Source organism: Lithobates pipiens, unplaced genomic scaffold (assembly GCF_037356315.1).
Source record: "Lithobates pipiens isolate NorthernLeopardFrog02 unplaced genomic scaffold, aLitPip1_a1.2 Scaffold_13, whole genome shotgun sequence".
In the NCBI taxonomy this organism is placed as follows: Eukaryota; Metazoa; Chordata; class Amphibia; order Anura; family Ranidae; genus Lithobates; species Lithobates pipiens.
This window is the reverse complement of record NW_027507718.1, coordinates 465,639,979-465,662,560: the sequence shown is the minus strand read 5'-3', so window position 1 is coordinate 465,662,560 and position 22,582 is coordinate 465,639,979. Positions and strand designations below refer to the sequence as shown.

The following is a 22,582-nucleotide window of genomic DNA, read 5'->3' as shown; positions in this document are numbered from 1 at the left end:
CTGCTCTCCTCATTTGTACTGCAAACACGTTCCTATCTCCTTAACAAAAAGAGGAGTTCTGGAATCCACAAAAGAGAACTAAAAAGGCTGATCATATTGTGTTAGATTTCAGTTCGGTGCACAGGTTCTGGCAGGAGCAATAGGTATTTTCTGTAATTGCACAATTGGATAAGATTAGGGACTAATTAGGCACTGCGCACAAAAAAATATAGAAAAAAACAAATTTATTGATAAAACAAAACCCATGATACAAAATCAACAGCTGATCATCCACAAAGGTATATACCATCCTAACATCCATGGGTGATACAGACAAATATATTAGGTAAATACCAGGGGAAGTCCCCAGGATCCTACAATGATTAACTATAACGGCCACAGAAAGGAGGCTGTTATAGTCCATCATTGTAGGATCCTGGGGACTTCCCACGTTATTTACCAAATATATTTGTCTGTATCTTTTTGGATGAGGCCCAAGTCTATCATTATACAGAATCCATGGGTGATAATCACCACGTGTGAATAGATAAACCCCAACTTGTTTACATTTTTCAAAAAATCTTCATCAGGGGAAGATGATGGTCAATCTGGAATGTGAATACAGAAATATAATAATATTCTCATACAGAAATTGAAAAGCAATGGTTATCATGACATTATGTGGTACTCACAGCATATATACATAGTCCACAGTAAGATAAAGCTGAAAGTCCCAAGGGGTTAATTTACTAAAACCGGAGAGTGCAAACATCTGGTGCAGATAGATGCGCATGGAAGCCAATCAGCTTCCAGTTTTTGTTTTGTTTTTCGTCAAAGCTTAATTGAACAAGCTGAAGTTAGAAGCTGATTGTCTACCATGCACAGCTGCACTAGATTTTGCACTCTCCAGTTTTAGTAAATCAGTCCCAATGTGTCAATGAAGCACAAACTCACAAAGGGGTGTTTGGCCAGGGGAGCACACAAAGGGGTGGTCATGGGACTTTCCTGTACAGAATGCCATACATGTTACTTTGTATTAGTCAATAGAGCAAAATAGACTAGAATAACATGTCAATACTGCATAGAGCTTACCACTAAATGGGATCCAGAAACACAAAGCAAGCCCAATTTACAACATAGGACTTTCTATATGAAAGGGGCATAGTAGAAAAGAGACCAATATATTCCAGACTGAGCATCATCTCCCCCTGATAAAGATTTTTTGAAAAATTCAAGCAGGGTTTATCTTTTCACATGCGGTTATTATCACCTATAGGTGTTAGAAGGGTCTCTGTGACTATACGTTTGTGGATGATCCGCTGCTGATTTATATATGATGGTTTCAATGAATTTGTATGATCAATAAATTTGGATTTTTATAATAATTTGTGTGAAGTGCCTAAAAAATCTCTAATCTTATCTAATTGTTTATGGTTCTATATATGGGATGTGGCACTTATATAATTTTAGGTATGTTTTGTACTTGTGGAAAACATAATATATGTAACCGGAAAAACAAAACCAATGCAGTTATTTTTTATCTGAGGACTGGTAAGCTGAAAGATATAATTTTTTCATTCTTGGGTTTAAATATACTTTACATTTTTTCTTTGCAAGTAGACCTTATTTTAAAGTTACTCCAGCGAAAGAGGCGCCTTAATGCCCAAAGTGCTGAAACTTTGTCCAGAGCTGTGCTAGAGATGTCAGAAGGCTTCTTAGTTTGTTCTGTGCAAGCAATAGTCATTTTCAGTGTCCAAAGAGCTGTTGTAGCCAGATGAAGGATACAGTTCTCTCTTCAGTATCCTGTTGACAATGTTGAGTAGGACTTTCTTGTATTGCTGACGGAGAAGGGAATAAACAAAAGGATCAGCCGCAGCTTTACTGTATGCAAGGCACTTGCTTGCCATACCCCAGTAGTTGTTTATTTTTACATAGGGAAGAAGCTCTATCAACCTAGAGAGAACAAGAGAGCAGAAAATAAGGTATTTTGGTCAAAGACATGCATGACATAGGCATTGTCAGCTCTGAGCTAAAAAAAAGTACTTTTCTAACCATTCTTACAGTATTAAAAATTCACCCAGCGTGTGAGTAATTTCATGCACAGTTACACATACTAAGAAATGAAAGGGATTTTCATATTAGCATTCGCAAAAAAGTACAGAGAATAGCACAAGGTGACAGAACATTTAAAAATTCCTCACTAACCTGTATTTAAGGGAAATTATACCATATTAAGAATGCATAAGTCACTTTTTTTCCATTAAAAGTTTATCTCTCACTAGGAATAACATTCTTTGACAGAATAAGAAAAAAATCATAGTAGCTGTAGAGACCCTGCCATAAGCAATAGTGTCCCTATTCTAATTTAGTGTTGCTGGGCTGTAGTCAGTGTTAATTTCATTGACGAGAATATTTTTGTCATAGTTTTGTCAACTGAATGCTTTCAGTGATGAAAACTAAACTAAAATACAATTCAAACTGATGAAAACTATGACAAAAATCAATTCCAATTTTTGTCAACGAACTAAATGAAACAAAAATGTGAGGGTGGGACATTCACCCACATGAACTTCAATTTTCTTCGGTGCTTCAACTGTCTGTTACACCCCTTTCACACCAGGGCGTTTTGCAGGCGCTATAGTGTTAGAAATAGCGCCTGCAATCCGCCCTAAAGAAGCTGCACCATCGTGTGTAGTGTGAAAGCCCCGAGGGCTTTCACACTACAGCAGTGCACTGGCAGGACGTTAGAAAAAAGTCCTGCCAGCAGCTTCTTTGGAGCGGTGAAGGAGCGGTGTGTTTGCCGCTCCTCCACCGCTGCTCCCCATTGAAATCAATGGGGCAGCGCTGTAATGCCGCCGGCAAAACGCCGCTATTGCGGCGTATTGCCGTTGGTTTTAACCCTTTCGCGCCCGCTAGCGGGGGGTAAAAGCGCCCCGCTAGCGGCCGAAATGCGCTGCAAATCCGCCGCAAATCTGGCGGTAAAACGCTGCTAAAAATAGCACAGTTTTACCGCCGACGCAAAGAGCGATGTGGTGTGAAAGGGGTCTTAATGTCCCAGCCCCCTGATTCTATTGGCAAGCTGTATTCCCTGAGAGGCGCAGGTTCTCATCAATCCTTTCCCTTTCCTGTGCAGTTCCACACATTACACTCATGCGCCCTCTGCCGGCCTTTTCTAAATCGGCAACACAATTTTATCCTTAGCCTATAATATTAGTACATTAATGTTTAAACATGTATTGCACTTTTGAACCACCACATAAGAATAAGTTGGGGGCATCTAGTAAGCTGCTGAAAAAAAATGTAAAGAAAAAGGCTTTTCTTATTTTTATTTTTTTCTTAATATTTGTTGGTAATATGTTCAGGTAATATGTGCAATGGTATTACAGTCAATAGAATTTACATTTTACATTTTTTTTAAAATATATTTTAAAGCTGCATGTCTGTTTATCACAAAGCAATATTTTTATTTGTTTACGACACTTGGTTTAAGGTATAAAGATGTTATATATCACAACGGCTAAATCTATGTCTGTAGTGTATGTTTAAACCTTAATACCATAAATAATACCATGTTATTAGATTTTTACTCCAGGAGTATATAATGTTGGTTGGTAAGGTTTGGCAATTCTAGAGACATGCTTTTTCATTAAACCCATCTGATTTAAGTCAACTAAAATGTATTGGAGATTTTATTAGACTAAAAGACAATTAAAACAAATCCAATTCAGATGTATAGAGTTTTACAAGACCATGGGCTTTATAGGCACCAGAGTACAATAAGTTATTTTAACCACTTTCAGACCGGACCAATTTGCTGGTCAAAGACCAGACCACTTTTTGCGATTAGGCACTGCGTCGCTTTAACTGACAATTGCGTGGTCGTGCGACGTGGCTCCCAAACAAAATTGACGTCTTTTTTTTCCCACAAATAGAGCTTTCTTTTGGTGGTATTTGATCACCCCTGCGGTTTTTATTTTTTGCGCTATAAACAAAAATAGAGCGACAATTTTGAAAAAAACGCATTATTTTTTACTTTTTGTTATAATAAATATCTCCCAAAAATAAATAAAAAAACATTTTTTTCCCTCAATTTAGGCCGATACGTATTCTTCTACATATTTTTGGTAAAAAAAAATCGCAATAAGCGATTATTGATTGGTTTGCGCAAAAGTTATAGTGTTTACAAAATAGGGATAGTTTTATAGCATTTTTATTAATCATTTTTTATTATTTTTTTTTTAATAGTAATGGCTGCGATCAGTGATTTTTATTGTGACTGCGACATTGTGGGGGACCCATCGGACATTTTTGACACATTTTTGGGACCATTTTCATTTATACAGCAATCACTGCTATATAAATGCAGTGATTCCTGTGTAAATGACACTGGCAGTGAAGGGGTTAACCAGTGGGCGGCAGTGTAGGGGTTAAGTGTTCCTAGGGGTGTGTTACTAACTGTGGGGGGTTGGGCTTTCATTTAGTGAACACTGATCTCTGCTCCAATCACATGGAGCAGAGATCAGCGTCACTAGTTGCTAGGCAGAATGGAGAAATGCTGTTTACAACGGCATTTCTTCATTTGGCCGCTCCGTGAGACGATCACGGGTATGCCCGCGGCGATCGAGTCTGCGGGTCCCGCGACCGGACTCACGGGGGTCCCGACCAGCGTGGGAGCGTGCCGCCGGCGGCGCACTTCCGATGGCAGGGCGGCAAATTTAAAGGGACGTACATGTACGCCCATTTGCCTGCCCGTGCCATTCTGTCGATGTACATCGTCGTGCGCTGGTCGGCAAGTGGTTAAACAAGATTTATAAAACCAATTCACCCAAAAAAAGAAGTAGTATTGCAAAAAAACAAAGAAAGTCCTTTTGAATGTAGCTCCACTTTAAAGTTTTTGTATACTACTGTCTGCTGCTGGAGAGTGTCCCTGTCAATAGTGGGAAGATCCAGTAGGCTGGGTTATGCAACTTTTTATCTCTATGGCCAACCAGGTTTATTGCCAGAGGTGCATAATGGGAAAAGGTATATATAGAGTGCCTTGAAAAAGTATTCATACCCCTTGAAATTTTCCACATTTTGTCATGTTACAACCAAAAACATAAACGTATTTTATTGGGATTTTATGTGATAGATCAACACAAAATGGCACATAATTGTGAAGTGGAAGGAAAATGACAAATGGTTTTCAATTTTTTTTAATAAATAAATATCTGACAAGTATGGCATTTGTATTCAGCCCCCTTTACTCTGATACCCCTGACTAAAATCTAGTGGAACCAATTGCATTCAAAAGTCACCAATTGGTAGATACAGTCCATCTGTGTGTAGTTTAATCTCAGTATAAATACAGCTGTTCTGTGAAGCCCTCAGAGGTTTTTTAGAAAACCTTAGTGAACAAATGAAGGCCAAGAAACACACCAGACAGATCAGGGATAAAGCTGTGGAGACATTTAAAGCAGGGTTATGTTATAGAAAAATATCCCAAACTTGGAACATCTCATGTTGCACCGTTAAAGTTATTATCCAAAAATGAAAAGTGTATGGCACAACTGCGAACCTACCAAGATATGCCCGTCCATGTAAATTGACAGGCCAGGCAAGGAGAGCATTAATCATAAAAGCAGCCAAGAGGCACAGGAGGAGCTGCAGACATTCACAGCTCAGGAGGGAGAATCTGTCCACAGGACAACTATTAGTCATGCACTCCACAAATCTGGCCTTTATGGAAGAGTGGCAAGAAGAAAGCCATTGTTGAAAGAAAGCCACAAGAAGTCCCGTTTGCAGTTTGCTAGAAGCCATGTGGGGGACACAGCAAACATGTGGAAGATGGTGCTCTGATCAGATGAGACCAAATTGAATTTCCCCCCCTGGGTCATCAGGGGAGCAGCACTACCCCCCCACGGCACTAACACACTCCCCCTCCACCACCCGCTGTCCTTACCTTGGATGAAGGTGGTAAGGGCGTGGCAGGCTTGGGGAAATCTGCTCTGGTGTCCTCTCCTGGAGCAGTTACCGTGGTGTCCTCCTCCTGGTGCTAGGCATCCAATAGGATCGCCAGATGTTTTGGCCAATTGAGAAACAGGTTTATAGTATGAGCAAAGCAAACAGGTACTTGCATTTGGCAAACAGGTAGTGTGACAATCCAGGTAAAAGGCAGGCTAGAGTTCAGGGAAAAGTCCAAAATCCGGTCCAAGGTCATACACAGGGAAATTCAATCTAGCAGAGCAGGGCAGACAGACAGGGGGCCTGATCAGGAATAACACACGTAACACTCGCTATCATAAGCACGCGTGTGCGGGTTTGTCTGGCTTATAACAGGTTTGTGGTAAAAAAAAATCTGCAGTCCGGTTGTTGCTCTTAACATTTCTCCATTTTATTAAAAAGCAACAGTCATAACCACATTAAAGACTTAGTAGCTCTAAAGATCACAGTCTTGATTGACTGCAGGCAATTATCGAAAAAAGAGAATCAGCTGCAATACATATAGGGTGATCCATGTGTATGGCACAAATTTTCACACACCTTGTGGTGATAATGTGCACATGTATTTACACACACACATGTACACACATACGTGCATATATTCATACACATATATACATATGCATAAGAAAACACACCATAAAATTCAAAAAACATTAAATAAAAAAAGATGAAAATAATCCAGGTATGTGAAAAAGACTCCAGAAAAAAGAAATAAAGGAAGAAAAAAAGAGAGGAGGCTCTGGGGAGAGGCCTTCTAATATAAGTGTGTTAGAAAGTTTTCTTTTAACTAATATCTAATATTCATTATTAACAAATATTAACACATGAATGGATGGATTAGATCTTACATAATAATTGAATTGTATATATATATATATATATATATATATATATATATATATATACATATATATATATATATATACATATATATATATATATATATATATATATACATATATATATATATATATATATATATATATATATACATATATATATACATATATATATACATATACATATATATATACATATATATATATATATATATATATATATATATATATATATATATATATATATATATATTATCTTTTAGTTATGGAGAGGGTGAATTTATATACATTTTTATACTCATGAAAGTATATACTGTTATAAGCTCATAAGCATTTCTTGGGAGAGCGCACATATGGCAATAATCAGTTGGTTTCCTTTTTTCCTTTCACCTTCCCCCATCTGTTAGAAGGAAGGATTCACATACTTTAAGATGTAAAAGTTCAATATTTTAGTTAGGAATATAATTTTTTTATACTACAGTATTTCTTGATTAGGACATTTTTATTCACATTGGATTTTAAATGAATATAATATACATACTGATATATGTAGTATTTGATTTAGAAGTTAAAGGAAACTTATGTAATATATGTTAAAATAGGTTTACACACAGTTTTTTTGGCAACTCTTCAGGAATGTCAACCCCGAACCCTTGTGTGAGGTGGGAGGGAAACTATGTTTCCTTAAAAGCCCGTGGTTTTCTGTGGAACTATAAGACAAACCAAGCTTTTTTAGGAAGGAGGGGTCAGATTTTAGGAGAGGGTGGGGGCTGAATTTAAGAGTAAAATTAGGAGATTTGCTTGAAGACATGACACATCACGAGACATTGAATGAAGCTGGTACAGCTTCACAGACACACAGACACATATCTGATTCAATCTTCATCTTAAGAATATAATAAATTATTGATAATTTTTCATTCTACATTTTTATTAAATAAATTTTTGAGTTTTTACACAAGAACTGAACACACTTTCTTGGAACTTTTATCATCAATATGAATTATTGAATATCAATATTAACACCGTAGAAAATGAGAATTCAACATTGGCGAGCCTTTGCCAGTTTTATTTTGTCCGAATATCAAACATTTTTTAATTATTGCTTGCCAAGAGGGAATACAAGCACAAACTGACTATGCAGTCAAACTTCCAGGAGAAATAAAAACAGAAAATTAACTTTCGGCATCATTGAATGAACTTGGAATCATAGAATGATCAAAATTGGTTAAACGTTTGCGCACGTGCAAGAAAATCCTGTTTCTTGATGACGTCATTTCCCACCAAGAGAGGGAACGTGTTACATGAAGGAAGTCCGTTTTAAATTGGTAATGGATTTTATCGATGAATTGTCTAGTGAGAGTAAATTAGAATTAAAAAATCTGTCAACATTTGTTAAAGATGATGAATTATGGTGTTACATGTTCAGTGAATGCTTACAGGCAAATATTAAGATACCAAAATCAAAATTTACTTTTAAGAAATTCAGACAGGTTAAAAACATAACCTGCTAAGTAAAGTTAATCAAGGTGTATGGCACAATGGGGGTTATTTACGAAAGGCAAATCCACTTTGCACTACAAGTGCACTTGGAAGTGTAGTCGCTGTAAATCAGAGTGGTAAATCTGAAATAGGGGGAAGTTCTGCTGATTTTATCATCCAATCATGTGCAAGCTAAAATGCTGTTTTTTATTTTCCTTGCATGTCCCCCTTAGATCTACAGTGACTGCACTTCCAAGTACACTTTCAAGTGCACTTGTAGTGCAAAGTGGAGTTGCCTTTAGTAAATAACCCCCAATGATATTAGGAGTTCCAAAAAGTGATGTTGTTGGTACAAAAGGGAAAACAAAGATTCAGCAGGATAACAATTTATGTGTTAATTGTCTGATTTTGTCTGAGCGAATAAATGATTTGCAAAGTGTAATTCAAATAAAAGATATTCAGTTGTATGAATTACAGAACAAAGTAAAACGGATTTGTGTACATTTTGAAGCCCAATCAAGTAGGAGTTTAGAGATTAATGATAGTGCAGACTCTAAACAAATGTCTTTTGTACCAGATATGCGGTTTATAGAAATCGATGACCAGGATCATACAGTATGCACAAGTCTAGACAGGCAAATCAAAAATGGTGATCAGAGTTGCCACGTGTATAGCCACACCCAGAAGTGGTAAGACACACGCCACTAAAGTTTCAGAGCAGACAAAAAGTGTTACTTGCTTACATTGTAAGAACTGTTGTTATGTACAGAAAGAATGTTTAAAATATAAAGTAGATTTACAAAGAAAAACTTTGGAATTAGAAAATGAGGAAATTTCTGAGCAATTTATTTATCCTTCTCCATATGATAGCTTGATTGATTTCCCTTATGCCTCAGAAATCAAACAGATCAGTACACTGACTGTTAATGACAGTTCAGTCAATACGACAAACAATGCTGACAATGAGAGAGACGGATTACTTCCATTGCCAAAATTGGGATTAAGAAAAGTTTCTGAGACTTCTCCAACATTAAATTATGTTGCTCCAATTGTATTAGATGAAAGTGGAAGGCCGTGGTTACATAGTTTGATAAATGGTAGGAAAACTAAATGGTTAATAGATTTAGGAGCTGAACTCAGTTTAACCGCTTGACCACTGGGCACTTAAACCCCCTTCCTAACCAGACCATTTTTCAGCTTTCGGTGCTCTCACATTTTGAATGACAATTACTCAGTTATGCAACACTGTACCCATATGAAATTTTTGTCCTTTTTTCACACAAATAGAGCTTTCCTTTGGTGGTATTTAACCACTTGCCGACCGCGGCACGACGATATACGTCGACAGAATGGCACGGGCAGGCATATGGGCTTACCTTTACGTCCCTGCCTTCCCGCGGGTGGGGGGCCCGATCGGGCCCCCCCCGGTGCCAGCGGCGGTCGGTATCCATGCAGGAGCGATCCGGGATGAGGGGGCGGCCATTCATTCATGGCCACCCCCTCGCGATCGCTCCTGACGAATGGAAGTGAAGCATTGCATCACTTCCTCTCCTGTAATGTAAACACAGGCAGAGGAAGTGATGTAATCTCTCCTCCGTGTCGGTATTTTTCGTTCCGGCACCGAGGAGAGAGGAGAGAGGATCGGTGAGTTGCACCAACACGACACTACACAGTAGAACATGCCAGGCACACTCACCCCCCCCTTCACCCCCCGATCACCCCCCCAATTACCCCTGCCCCCCCAGTCACAGTGACACCAATTGCATTTTTTTTTTTTTTGCATTGGTGTCATTTGTGACTGTAATAACTGTTAGGGCAGTTAGGGTTAGCCCCCTTTAGTTCTAATGTACCCCCCTAACCCCCCCAATAAAGGTTTAACCCCGTGATCACCCCCCGTCGCCAGTGTCACTAAGGCTGGGTTCACATTGCAGCGGTTTATGAGAATGGATGTGATTCGCACCGCACTGCAGTGCAAATCACATCCGATCTCTGTGCGATTCGAGTTCAGCCATACAGATAGTATGGCTGAATTCGGGCCGCACCCGCCGCAAATTCGCACGGGACCCTTTTTTTGGTCCGCAGCAGAATCGGATCGCATGGGTGTTCACACCATGCGATCCGAGTTTGCAGATCGCACTGCGATATGCGAACTGATCTGGGGGTGTCATTAACATTTCACTGACACACCCAGCAGTTCGCATAGGTCAGTGTGAACTGCCGCCGGGAGGCATGCGATGCGGGAACCCGCCGCGGATTCGTGGCGTTCCCGCATCGCTCCAGTGTGAACCCAGCCTAATAAGCGATCGTTTTTCTGATCGCTGTATTAGTGTCACAGGTGACGCTAGTTAGGCAGGTAGGTATTTAGGTTCGCCGCAGCTTTTTATAGCGCCAGGGACCCCCATATACTACCGCATAAAGCCCCCTGATTGCCCCCTAGTTAACCCTTTCACCAGTGATCACCATATAACTGTTACAGGTGACGCTGGTTGGTTAGTTATTTTTTTATAGTTTCAGGGCACCCGCCATTTATTACCTAATAAAGGTTTAACCCCCTGATCACCCGGCAGGTGTCATTTGTGACTGTAATAACTGTTAGGGCAGTTAGGGTTAGCCCCCTTTAGTTCTAAGGTACCTCCCTAACCCCCCAATAAAGGTTTAACCCCGTGATCACCCCCCGTCGCCAGTGTCACTAAGGCTGGGTTCACATTGCAGCGGTTTATGAGAACGGATGTGATTCGCACCGCACTGCAGTGCAAATCACATCCGATCTCTGTGCGATTCGAGTTCAGCCATACAGATAGTATGGCTGAATTCGCGCCGCACCCGCCGCAAACTCGCACGGGACCCTTTTTTGGTCCGCAGCAGAATCGGATCGCATGGGTGTTCACACCATGCGATCCGAGTTTGCAGATCGCACTGCGATATGCGAACTGATCTGGGGGTGTCATTAACATTTCACTGACACACCCAGCAGTTCGCATAGGTCAGTGTGAACTGCCGCCGGGAGGCATGCGATGCGGGAACCCGCCGCGGATTCGTGGCGTTCCCGCATCGCTCCAGTGTGAACCCAGCCTAATAAGCGATCGTTTTTCTGATCGCTGTATTAGTGTCACAGGTGACGCTAGTTAGGCAGGTAGGTATTTAGGTTCGCCGCAGCTTTTTATAGCGCCAGGGACCCCCATATACTACCGCATAAAGCCCCCTGATTGCCCCCTAGTTAACCCTTTCACCAGTGATCACCATATAACTGTTACAGGTGACGCTGGTTGGTTAGTTATTTTTTTATAGTTTCAGGGCACCCGCCATTTATTACCTAATAAAGGTTTAACCCCCTGATCACCCGGCAGGTGTCATTTGTGACTGTAATAACTGTTAGGGCAGTTAGGGTTAGCCCCCTTTAGTTCTAAGGTACCTCCCTAACCCCCCAATAAAGGTTTAACCCCGTGATCACCCCCCGTCGCCAGTGTCACTAAGGCTGGGTTCACATTGCAGCGGTTTATGAGAACGGATGTGATTCGCACCGCACTGCAGTGCAAATCACATCCGATCTCTGTGCGATTCGAGTTCAGCCATACAGATAGTATGGCTGAATTCGCGCCGCACCCGCCGCAAACTCGCACGGGACCCTTTTTTGGTCCGCAGCAGAATCGGATCGCATGGGTGTTCACACCATGCGATCCGAGTTTGCAGATCGCACTGCGATATGCGAACTGATCTGGGGGTGTCATTAACATTTCACTGACACTCCCAGCAGTTCGCATAGGGCAGTGTGAACTGCCGCCGGGAGGCATGCGATGCGGGAACCCGCCGCGGATTCATGGCGTTCCCGCATCGCTCCAGTGTGAACCCAGCCTAATAAGCGATCGTTTTTCTGATCGCTGTATTAGTGTCACAGGTGACGCTAGTTAGGCAGGTAGGTATTTAGGTTCGCCGCAGCTTTTTATAGCGCCAGGGACCCCCATATACTACCGCATAAATCCCCCTGATTGCCCCCTAGTTAACCCTTTCACCAGTGATCACCATATAACTGTTACAGGTGACGCTGGTTGGTTAGTTATTTTTTTATAGTTTCAGGGCACCCGCCATTTATTACCTAGTCTCACTAGTGTACCCCTAAATTTAGGGGTGTCTACTTTCCAAAATGGGGTCATTTGGGGGGGGGGGGTTTGTGCCATCTTGGCATTTTATGGCCTTCAAAACTGTAACGCCCTTAGAAAGCCTGAAGGCGGTGCTTGGTTTTCGGGGCCCTGTACGCGGCTAGGCTCCCAAAAAGTCCCACATATGTGGTATCCCCATACTCAGGAGAAGCAGCAGAATTTATTTTGGGGTGTCATTTCACATATGCCCATGGCATGCGTGAGCATAATATCATTTAGTGACAACTTTGTTAAAAAAAAAAAAAAAAAAAAAAGTTTGTAATTTTCCCGCAACTTGTGGCAAAATATAAAATATTCCATGGACTCAACATGCCTCTCAGCAAATAGCTTGGGGTGTCTACTTTCTAAAATGGGGTCATTTGTGGGGGTTTTGTGCCATCTTGGCATTTTATGGCCTTCAAAACTGTAATAGGTAGTGAGGAGTGAAGTCAAAAATTTACGCCCTTAGAAAGCCTGAAGGCGGTGCTTGGTTTTCGGGGCCCCGTACGCGGCTAGGCTCCCAAAAAGTCCCACATTTGTGGTATCCCCGTACTCAGGAGAAGTAGCAGAACTTATTTTCGGGTGTCATTTCACATATGCCCATAGCATGTGTGAGCAATATATCATTTAGTGACAACTTTGTGAAAAAAAATAAAAAAAAAATAAAAGTTTGTAATTTTCCCGCAACTTGTGCCAAATATAAAATATTCCACGGACTCAACATGCCTCTCAGCAAATAGCTTGGGGTGTCTACTTTCTAAAATGGGGTCATTTGTGGGGGTTTTGTGCCATATTGGCATTTTATGGCCTTCAAAACTGTGATAGGTAGTGAGGAGTGAAATTACAAATGTATGCCCTTAGAAATCCTGAAGGCGGTGCTTGGCTTTCGGGGCCCCGTGCGTGGCTAGGCTTCCAAAAAGTCGACCACATGTGGTATCCCCGTACTCAGGAGAAGCAGCAGAATGTATTTTGGGGTACAATTCCACATATAACCATGGCATGTGTGAGCAATATATCATTTAGTGACAACTTTGTGTAAAAAAAAAAAAAAAAATTTTTTTTGTCATTATTCAATCGCTTGAGGCAAAAAAATAAAATATTCAATGGGCTCAACATGCCTCTTATCAATTTCCTTAGGGTATCTACTTTCCAAAATGGGGTCATTTGGGGGGGTTTTTTTACTGCCCTGCCATTTTAGCACCTCAAGAAATGAGATAGGCAGTCATAAACTAAAAGCTGCGTAAATTCCAGAAAACGTACCTTAGTTTGTAGATGTGACAACTTTTGCGCAAACCAATAAATATACAGTTATTGACTTTTTTTTTACCAAAGACATGTGGCTGAATACATTTTGGCCTAAATGTATGACTAAAATTGAGTTTATTGGATTTTTCTAATAACAAAAAGTAGAAAATATCATTTTTTTTCAAAATTTGCGGTCTTTTTACGTTTATATCGCAAAAAATAAAAATCGCAGAGTCAGTCAAATACCTTTAAAAGAAAGCTCTATTTGTGGGAAAAAAAGGACGCAAATTTTGTTTGGGTACAACATTGCATGACCGCGCAATTACCAGTTAAAGCAGCGCAGTGCCAAATTGTAAAAAGACCTCTGGTCATTGACCAGCAAAATGGTCCGGTCTGAAAGTGGTTAATCACCACTGTTTTTTAATGTTGGCTATATAAATAAAAAAATACAGAAAATTCTGTAAAAAAAAAGTCCTTGTTTCTGCTAAAATTTAGCAAATTAGTAATTTTTCTTCATAAATTTTGGACAAAATTTATACTGCTACATATCTTTGGTAAAAATAATCAAAATTTGTGTATATTATTTGGTCAGTGAGAAAGTTATAGCGTCCACAAGCAATGGTGCCAATCTCTGAAAACTGATGACATCTGAAATACTGACAGCCTCATTTCTTGAGACCCTAACATGCCAGGAAAGTATGAATAACACCCAAATCACCACTTTTTGGAAAGTAGACATTCCAAGGTATTTATAAAGAGGCACAGTGAGGTTTTTGAAGTCGTATTTTTTCCCACAATTCTTTGCAAAATCAAGTTATTTTCTTTTTTTTCACAACATTGTCATATTATCATGTTATTTCTCACACAGCATATGCATACCACAAATTACACCCCAAAATACATTCTGCTACTCTTCCTGAGTATGGCGATACCACATGTGTGAGACTTTTACACAGCGTGGCCACATACAGAGACCCAACATACAGGGAGCGCCAGCACGCGTTCTAGAGGCATAAATTTCAAGTCTAATTTGACTATCTAATTACACTTTGAGGCACTGTTGTAGCTTGGATGCGAACTGATGTGGCATGGATGAGCTATGGATGAGGATGGTTGGCTATCGCTGGGTGGATATGGCTGAGTGTTGGTGGGGTGGCTGAGTGTGGGTGGGATGGCTGAGTGTGGGTGGGATGGCTGGGTATGGCTGAGCATTGCTAGGTATGGCTGAGTATGGATGGATGAGTATTGCAGAGTATGGATGGATGGATGAGTATTGCAGAGCATGGATGGATGAGTATTGCAGTGTATGGATGAATATTGCAGAGAGTTGCAGAGTACGGATGAGTATGGCAGAGTATGGCAGGGTATGACAGGTTATGGCAGAGTATTTCAAGGTATTGCAGAGTATTGCAGGATACGGAAGAATATTGCAGAGTATTGCAGGGTATGGCAGAGTATTGCAGAATATTACAGGGTATGGCAAAGTATTGCAGAGTATTGCAGAGTATTTCAGGGTATTGCAGAGTATTGCAGGGTATGGCAGGGTATGGCAGGGTATGGCAGAGTATTGCAAAGTATTGCAGAGTATTTCAGGGTATTGCAGAGTATTGCAGGGTATGGCAGAGTATTGCAGAGTATTGTAGGGTATTGCAGAGCATTGCATGGTATGGCAGAGTATTGGCAGAGTCAGAATGTGGCTGGAATGGGCACTGAGCAGGGCTGTGGGCACTACACATCCAGCCCACAGCACTGCTGCAAACGATCTCTCCCCCTCTCCCCTGACACTGTACCGATCGGTACAGGGAGGAACTGAATGTGATGCCGGTTTGTTGTTGTGATCGCTCCGTCAGTTGACAGAGTGATCACGTGGTAAACGGCCACTATCCGCGGCCATTTACCGTGAACCATGATGCGTTGGGTCTTCTGGACTCGGCGGTCATGGATGTTTCCAGGTGCGCACCCCAGGGTGCACGTGGGAGCAAGATTCTGTGAGGACATCCATGGACGCTCTCCCAGAATAAGCCGACCGTGCTGTAGCCGCCTTTAGGCTATGGCCCGGTCAGCATGTGGTTAACTAAACACAAATCACCTGTGATTATTGATTCTCCAAAATGTAATTTAATTTGTTTCAGTGGAAAAGAAAATACAGTTGCAACTAAAGTTTCTGATGTGACTTTTGAAATTCCAGGACTTTTGAAAACTAATATAGATATGTGGTGTTGCCAAAAGACAGAGAATATGTTAGGCATGGATGTGATTAGTAAATTAAATTGGATTATTGATTTAAGTAATTCTACTATATGGAAAGATTCTTCTAGGCCCAAATCTATCTTAATAGATCCTACAATGTACAGTAATGTTGGAAGTTTTTGCACAGCAGCTGACATGTCTTCAGATTGTAATTGGACACATAAAGGAACCATCTCGTATTGGAACAATTGGTTTGATCACATAAAAGTCTTTGGAGTCAGACCAAAATTGATACAGGTTTGTTTAAAGATAATAAAATAGAAACTGAGATCCTAAGCCCCAAATTCAAAATAAGTTGTAACAAGAATCAATAAGACCAGTTTCTGACATTGTACAATCATTTTTACAACAGGAATATTTAACCACTTTCAGACCGGACCATTTTGCTGGTCAATGACCAGAGGTCTTTTTACAATTTGGCACTGCGCTGCTTTAACTGGTAATTGCCCCCCCAAATGACCCCATTTTGGAAAGTAGACCCCCTAAGGAAATTGATAAGTGGCATGTTGAGCCCATTGAATATTTTTTTTTTTTGCCTCAAGCGATTTTTTTTTTTTTTTACACAAAGTTGTCACTAAATGATATATTGCTCACACATGCTATGGGCATATGTGAAATGACACCCCAAAATAAATTCTGCTGCTTCTCCTGAGTACGGGGATACCACATATGTGGGACTTTTTGGGAGCCTAGCCGTGTACGGGGCCCCGAAAACCAAGCACCGCCTTCAGGCTTTCTAAGGGCGTACATTTTTGATTTCACTTCTCACTACCTATTACAGTTTTGAAGGCCATAAAATGCCAAGATGGCACAAAACCCCCACAAATGACCCAATTTTAGAAAGTAGACACCCCAAGCTATTTGCTGAGAGGCATGTTGAGTCCATGGAATATTTTATATTTTGCCACAAGTTGCGGGAAAATTACAAACTTTTATTTATTTTTTATTTTTTTTCACAAAGTTGTCACTAAATGATATATTGCTCACACATGCTATGGGCATATGTGAAATGACACCCCAAAATAAATTCTGCTGCTTCTCCTGAGTACGGGGATACCACATGTGTGGGATTTTTTGGGAGACTAGCCGCGTACGGGGCCCCCGAAAGCCAAGAACCGCCTTCAGGTTTTCTAAGGGCGTAAATATTTGACTTCACTCCTCACTACCTATTACAGTTTTGAAGGCCATAAAATGCCAAGATGGCACAAAACCCCCACAAATGACCCCATTTTAGAAAGTAGACACCCCAAGCTATTTGCTGAGAGGCATGTTGAGTCCATGGAATATTTTATATTTTGCCACAAGTTGCGGGAAAATTACAAACTTTTTTTTTTTTTTCACAAAGTTGTCACTAAATGATATATTGCTCACGCATGCCATGGGCATATGTGAAATGACACCCCAAAATAAATTCTGCTGCTTCTCCTGAGTACGGGGATACCACATATGTGGGACTTTTTGGGAGCCTAGCCGCGTACGGGGCCCCGAAAACCAAGCACCGCCTTCAGGCTTTCTAAGGGCGTTACAGTTTTGAAGGCCATAAAATGCCAAGATGGCACAAACCCCCCCCCCCAAATGACCCCATTTTGGAAAGTAGACACCCCTAAATTTAGGGGTACACTAGTGAGACTAGGTAATAAATGGCGGGTGCCCTGAAACTATAAAAAAATAACTAACCAACCAGCGTCACCTGTAACAGTTATATGGTGATCACTGGTGAAAGGGTTAACTAGGGGGCAATCAGGGGGCTTTATGCGGTAGTATATGGGGGTCCCTGGCGCTATAAAAAACTGCGGCGAACCTAAATACCTGCCTACCTCCCGGCGGCAGTTCACACTGCCCTATGCGAACTGCTGGGAGTGTCAGTGAAATGTTAATGACACCCCCAGATCAGTTCGCATATCGCAGTGCGATCTGCAAACTCGGATCGCATGGTGTGAACACCCATGCGATCCGATTCTGCTGCAGACCAAAAAAAGGGTCCCGTGCGAATTTGCGGCGGGTGCGGCGCGAATTCAGCCATACTATCTGTATGGCTGAACTCGAATCGCACAGAGATCGGATGTGATTTGCACTGCAGTGCGGTGCGAATCACATCCGTTCTCATAAACCGCTGCAATGTGAACCCAGCCTTAGTGACACTGGCGACGGGGGGTGATCACGGGGTTAAACCTTTATTGGGGGGTTAGGGGGGTACCCTAGAGCTAAAGGGGGCTAACCCTAACTGCCCTAACAGTTATTACAGTCACAAATGACACCAATGCAAAAAAAAAAAAATGCTATTGGTGTCACTGTGACTGGGGGGGCAGGGGTGATTGGGGGGGTGATTGGGGGGTGAAGGGGGGGTGTGAGTGTGCCTGGCATGTTCTACTGTGAAGTGTCGTGTTGGTGCAACTCACCGATCCTCTCTCCTCGGTGCCGGACCGAAAAATACCGACACGGAGGAGAGATTACATCACTTCCTCTCCTGTGTTTACATTACAGGAGAGGAAGTGATGTCACGCCTCACTTCCATTCGTCAGGAGCGATCGAGAGGGGGTGGCCATGAATGAATGGCCGCCCCCTCATCCCGGATCACTTCTGAATGAAAACCGACCGCCGCTGGCACCGGGGGGGGGCATTCTGTCGACGTACATCGTCGTGCGGCGGTCGGCAAGTGGTTAAAAAAAGCACAATCAGTAGCAAATAATTGTATTTGGCCTATCAACAATGCTGATGATTCGTATTCTTTATCATTTGATTTAAGATCACTGAATAAATGCATTACAAATAACAGACCTATTGTTCCTAATTTAAATTTAATGCCACACATGGATGCCAAATTCAAAGTATTTTCAGTATTGGAAATCACCAATAATATTTTTTTAGCACCATTAACTAAAAGTTGTGAATATAAATTTGCCTTCAGCTTTAACCACTTCAACCCCGGGCCATTTGGCTGCCCAAAGACCAGAGCATTTTTTTGCGATTCGGCACTACATTGCTTTAACTGACAATTGCGCAGTCGTGCGATGTGGCTCCCAAACAACATTGACGTCCTTTTTTTCCCACAAATAGAGATTTCTTTTGGTGGTATTTGATCCCCTCTGTGTTTTTTATTTTTTGTGATATAAACAAAAAAAGCAGCAATTTTGAAAAAAAATCAATATTTTTTACTTTTTGCTATAATAAATATCCCCAAAAATATATAAAAAACTTTTTTTTCCTCAGTTTAGGCTGATACATATTCTTATACATATTTTTGGTAAAAAAAATCACAATAAGCGTTTATTGATTGGTTTGCGTAAAAGTTACAGCGTCTACAAAATAGGGGATAGTTTTATGGCATTATAATTAATAATGTTTTAATTAGTAATGGCAACAATCTGCGATTTTTATTGTGGCTGCGACATTATGGAGAATACATCAGACACTTTTGGTCCTATTTTAGGACCATTCACATTTATACAGCAATCAGTGCGATTAAAAATGCACTGATTACTGTGTAAATGTGACTGGCAGTGAAGGGGTTAAACACTAGGGGGGTGCTGCAGGGGTTAAGTGTGTCCTAGGAAGTGATTCTAACTGTGGGGGGGGCTGTGCTATGTGTGACACGACACTGATCACCACTCCCTATTACAGGGAGCTGTGATCAGTGTCAGTGTCACTAGGCAGAACAGGGAAATGCTTGTTTACATCAGAATTTCCCCGTCCTTCCTCTCCATGAGACAATTGTGGGTAACCCCGCGGACATTGAGTCCGCGGGACCCGTGATCACACTCACAGAGCTTGCAGTAGGGCCGCGCACCTGACCACACGGCAGCAAATTTAAAGGAATTTACCTGTATGCCCATTTGCCTGTCCGTGCCATTCTGCTGATCTAAATGGTCGGCTAGCGATTAATAAAAATTTTTATGCATTCACGAGAATAATCCCAGGATTGGATATTAGTGGTGGTTTAGTACACGAAAATTTTCAAGACCAAAATGTATTTTCCAGCATGTGGACAAGTGTTTGCTATCTACCCAGAGTATAGAGGGACACGTCACTCCTTTCTCTGAGTTATTTGCTCTGTTACAAACAGCAGGGCTAAAATTGAACACAGAGTCAGTTCAGTTGATGAAAGATCAAGCTACATTCCTTCATATGCAAATTAATCATGGACAGAGACAGTTATCACAAGAAAAAGTTAGAAACATTTCTGCTATTCCAATTCCAACATCTTACAAGGCATTATATAATTTTTTTAGTGAAGTAAATTGTTGCAAAGAGTTTTTACAGAAATATGATGATAAAGTTAAACCATTATTTGATTTTTTGAGACAAAAAGATGTTGTGTTTGATCAATGGGGTCAAACCCAGACAGATGCCTTTGAAGTATTGAAAAGGGATTTGCAGAAAGTTCCTTCATTGAATACAGTCAAAGTTGGTGTGTCAATGCCTGTTGTTTTGCACTCTGATGTATCTGAGAATTCGATTTCAGTAATTTTGTCTTATTAAAAGAAGGTGATTAGAAAATAATAGTTTTTTTCTCCAGAAGCTTGACAAATATAGAATAGACTTTTGACACACATATGAAGCAATTGTTAAGTGTTTATTTTGCAGTCAAAGTAACAGAAAAGATTGTGAGATCTAGTAGGATCATATTAGACACCTGATCTATCATTAAAAATGATTTTAAAGATAATTGATTTAGGAGAATTATATGACAAATATAGCCCATTTTTTAAAACTTTACAATTTAAATTTATACATGTAGATTTGGTAACAGAACATTCTCATCTATATTCACAAAATGATGTTTGTACAAATGTTTTTAGAAAACCTGTAAATGGTATTTTTAAAACAAGTGCTGAGAGAGGCTTTGAGACAGTATTTGTTAATGTTATTAAGAGTCATTCAGCAGGTCTTTCTTTTCTTTTTTTTTTTCCATAAACAATTCACATTATACAGACATGTGAGACAGGTAAAAATCAAGTACAAACAATGCTGCCACGACTTTTTCGTATCTCGGCATATGTGTCGCAAGAACAAGGTTACATTGGTCATGGTTAATAGGACATTGCTATACAAAGCTAATCATAGCATAGCAACAAACGCGTAACTGATATAATGATATGTTAAAGGAGGTGCACTCAAGTTGTGCCAGGTAGTGCTAAATATGAGTGCCCAACCTGCGAGACCAACATCATCAGGTCTAAATTGGGTTCCGAAAAAGGTGTTGCTCCTGGCTCTAATGATAGCGTGGGAATGTAGAAGGCTTCTTAGGTGAAACTCTATGTGGTTAAAGGTCGGTTGAGTGTCCTCGGGGAGGGATCATTGTTTAGTTGGATAGGAGGGAAGGGGAGAGGAAAGGAGGGGTTGGGGGAGGAAAGGATAGAGAAAGTAAAAGTAGAAGGGGGGAGGACTTTCTATGTGTTACCCAAATACTGGTTATGCTATTCAGCAAAAATTCTACAGAAAATGCTGAATTGGAAGATCCCAAAAATGACAGTTTGCTTCAGTCTTCTGGGGTTGTTTTGAAACCTTTCTTTTTTTGTTTGTGAAAACAAGCTTTCAAATCCAGTTATAGTTTAAATACACAGAATAATAGATTAAGGAGTATATGTCAGTTTAAGAGAAATAACACAAAGTAAGGTAATTAGAAATGTTATTATAAAAATATGTCTTTCATGTCATAATAAAATATTAGGATTGTGGTAAAATATTAGGATTATGGTATGTAAAATGAAGTAAATTCAAAATAATGATACTGCATTCTGTTTCAGGATCTGACTTGTAAGTCACCAAAAGAAGAGAAATTTGATATTTCTAGACCTTCCAGATGAGAAACAAACCATTGAATCTTAAGAATGTCAGTTCTGGGAGAAGAGTTGACACAAGAGATTAATTTGTTATAATTACTGTTGTCTTTTAATGTTCAATAAAGTTTTTCGAACTTTACAGAGTGCAGGAAGAAGAATAATAATAAGAAAAAAAACCTCAAGACCTCTAATATGAGAGAAAATTCTAAAAACAATTGACTTTTGACTTTTTGACTACTGTTGAAATAATTTATCCATTAGATATATTGCAGTTTTTATATGTATATATACATTTTTGTGACTTGATGTTTATCAACATCAAGATGAGTTTTTACACATCAATTTTTACAATCACATATAATGTATTTTCAGAGTTGAAAGGGTTAAACATCCTTACATTAGAGTGACTTTAGACAGGAGGAACATCTGGTGTTAAGATAACAGTACATTTTTCTAAATTCATATAGACAAGTTAGGATTAACTTTACATATGTAATTATTTTTAAAATCATCTCACATATATGAATGAATTGAAGTTACTACAAATATTTTAAGTTAAAATTTTGGCAAAGATTATTTGAAAGGTCGTATGGATTATAGATTTATGCTAAACACAATTTGGAAGGAAATAATGAAACATATTTCTGAAGTGACATCCATATTTCAAAGTATTGTACAACAATATTACATTTATGAATTATGAAATTAAGGGCATTGATTATTTCGTAAAAGAAAAAGAAAATAATAAGGGTAAAAATATTTTTATGGTATATGAAGAAAAAGGTTTAAAAAGTTCACTTTTCCTTATATAGAATCAAAATTGAAAATATATTGAAATCAATTATCTTAAGATCTAAAAGTATGTATGGATAAGAATGTGATG

The 22,582-nt window shown here is 39.9% G+C and overlaps 1 protein-coding gene across 1 annotated transcript in view; it reads right to left on the bottom strand.

Annotated features, from left to right (window-relative positions):
- Positions 1–405: 405 nt before the first annotated feature.
- Positions 406–22,582, bottom strand: part of GPR78 (G protein-coupled receptor 78) — a 111,828-nt gene continuing 89,651 nt past the window's right edge. The window contains exon 3 of the mRNA XM_077477856.1: positions 406–1,932. Coding sequence (XP_077333982.1) covers positions 1,695–1,932 — 238 coding nt within the window. The 3' untranslated portion in view covers positions 406–1,694. The remainder of the gene's footprint in view (positions 1,933–22,582) is intronic.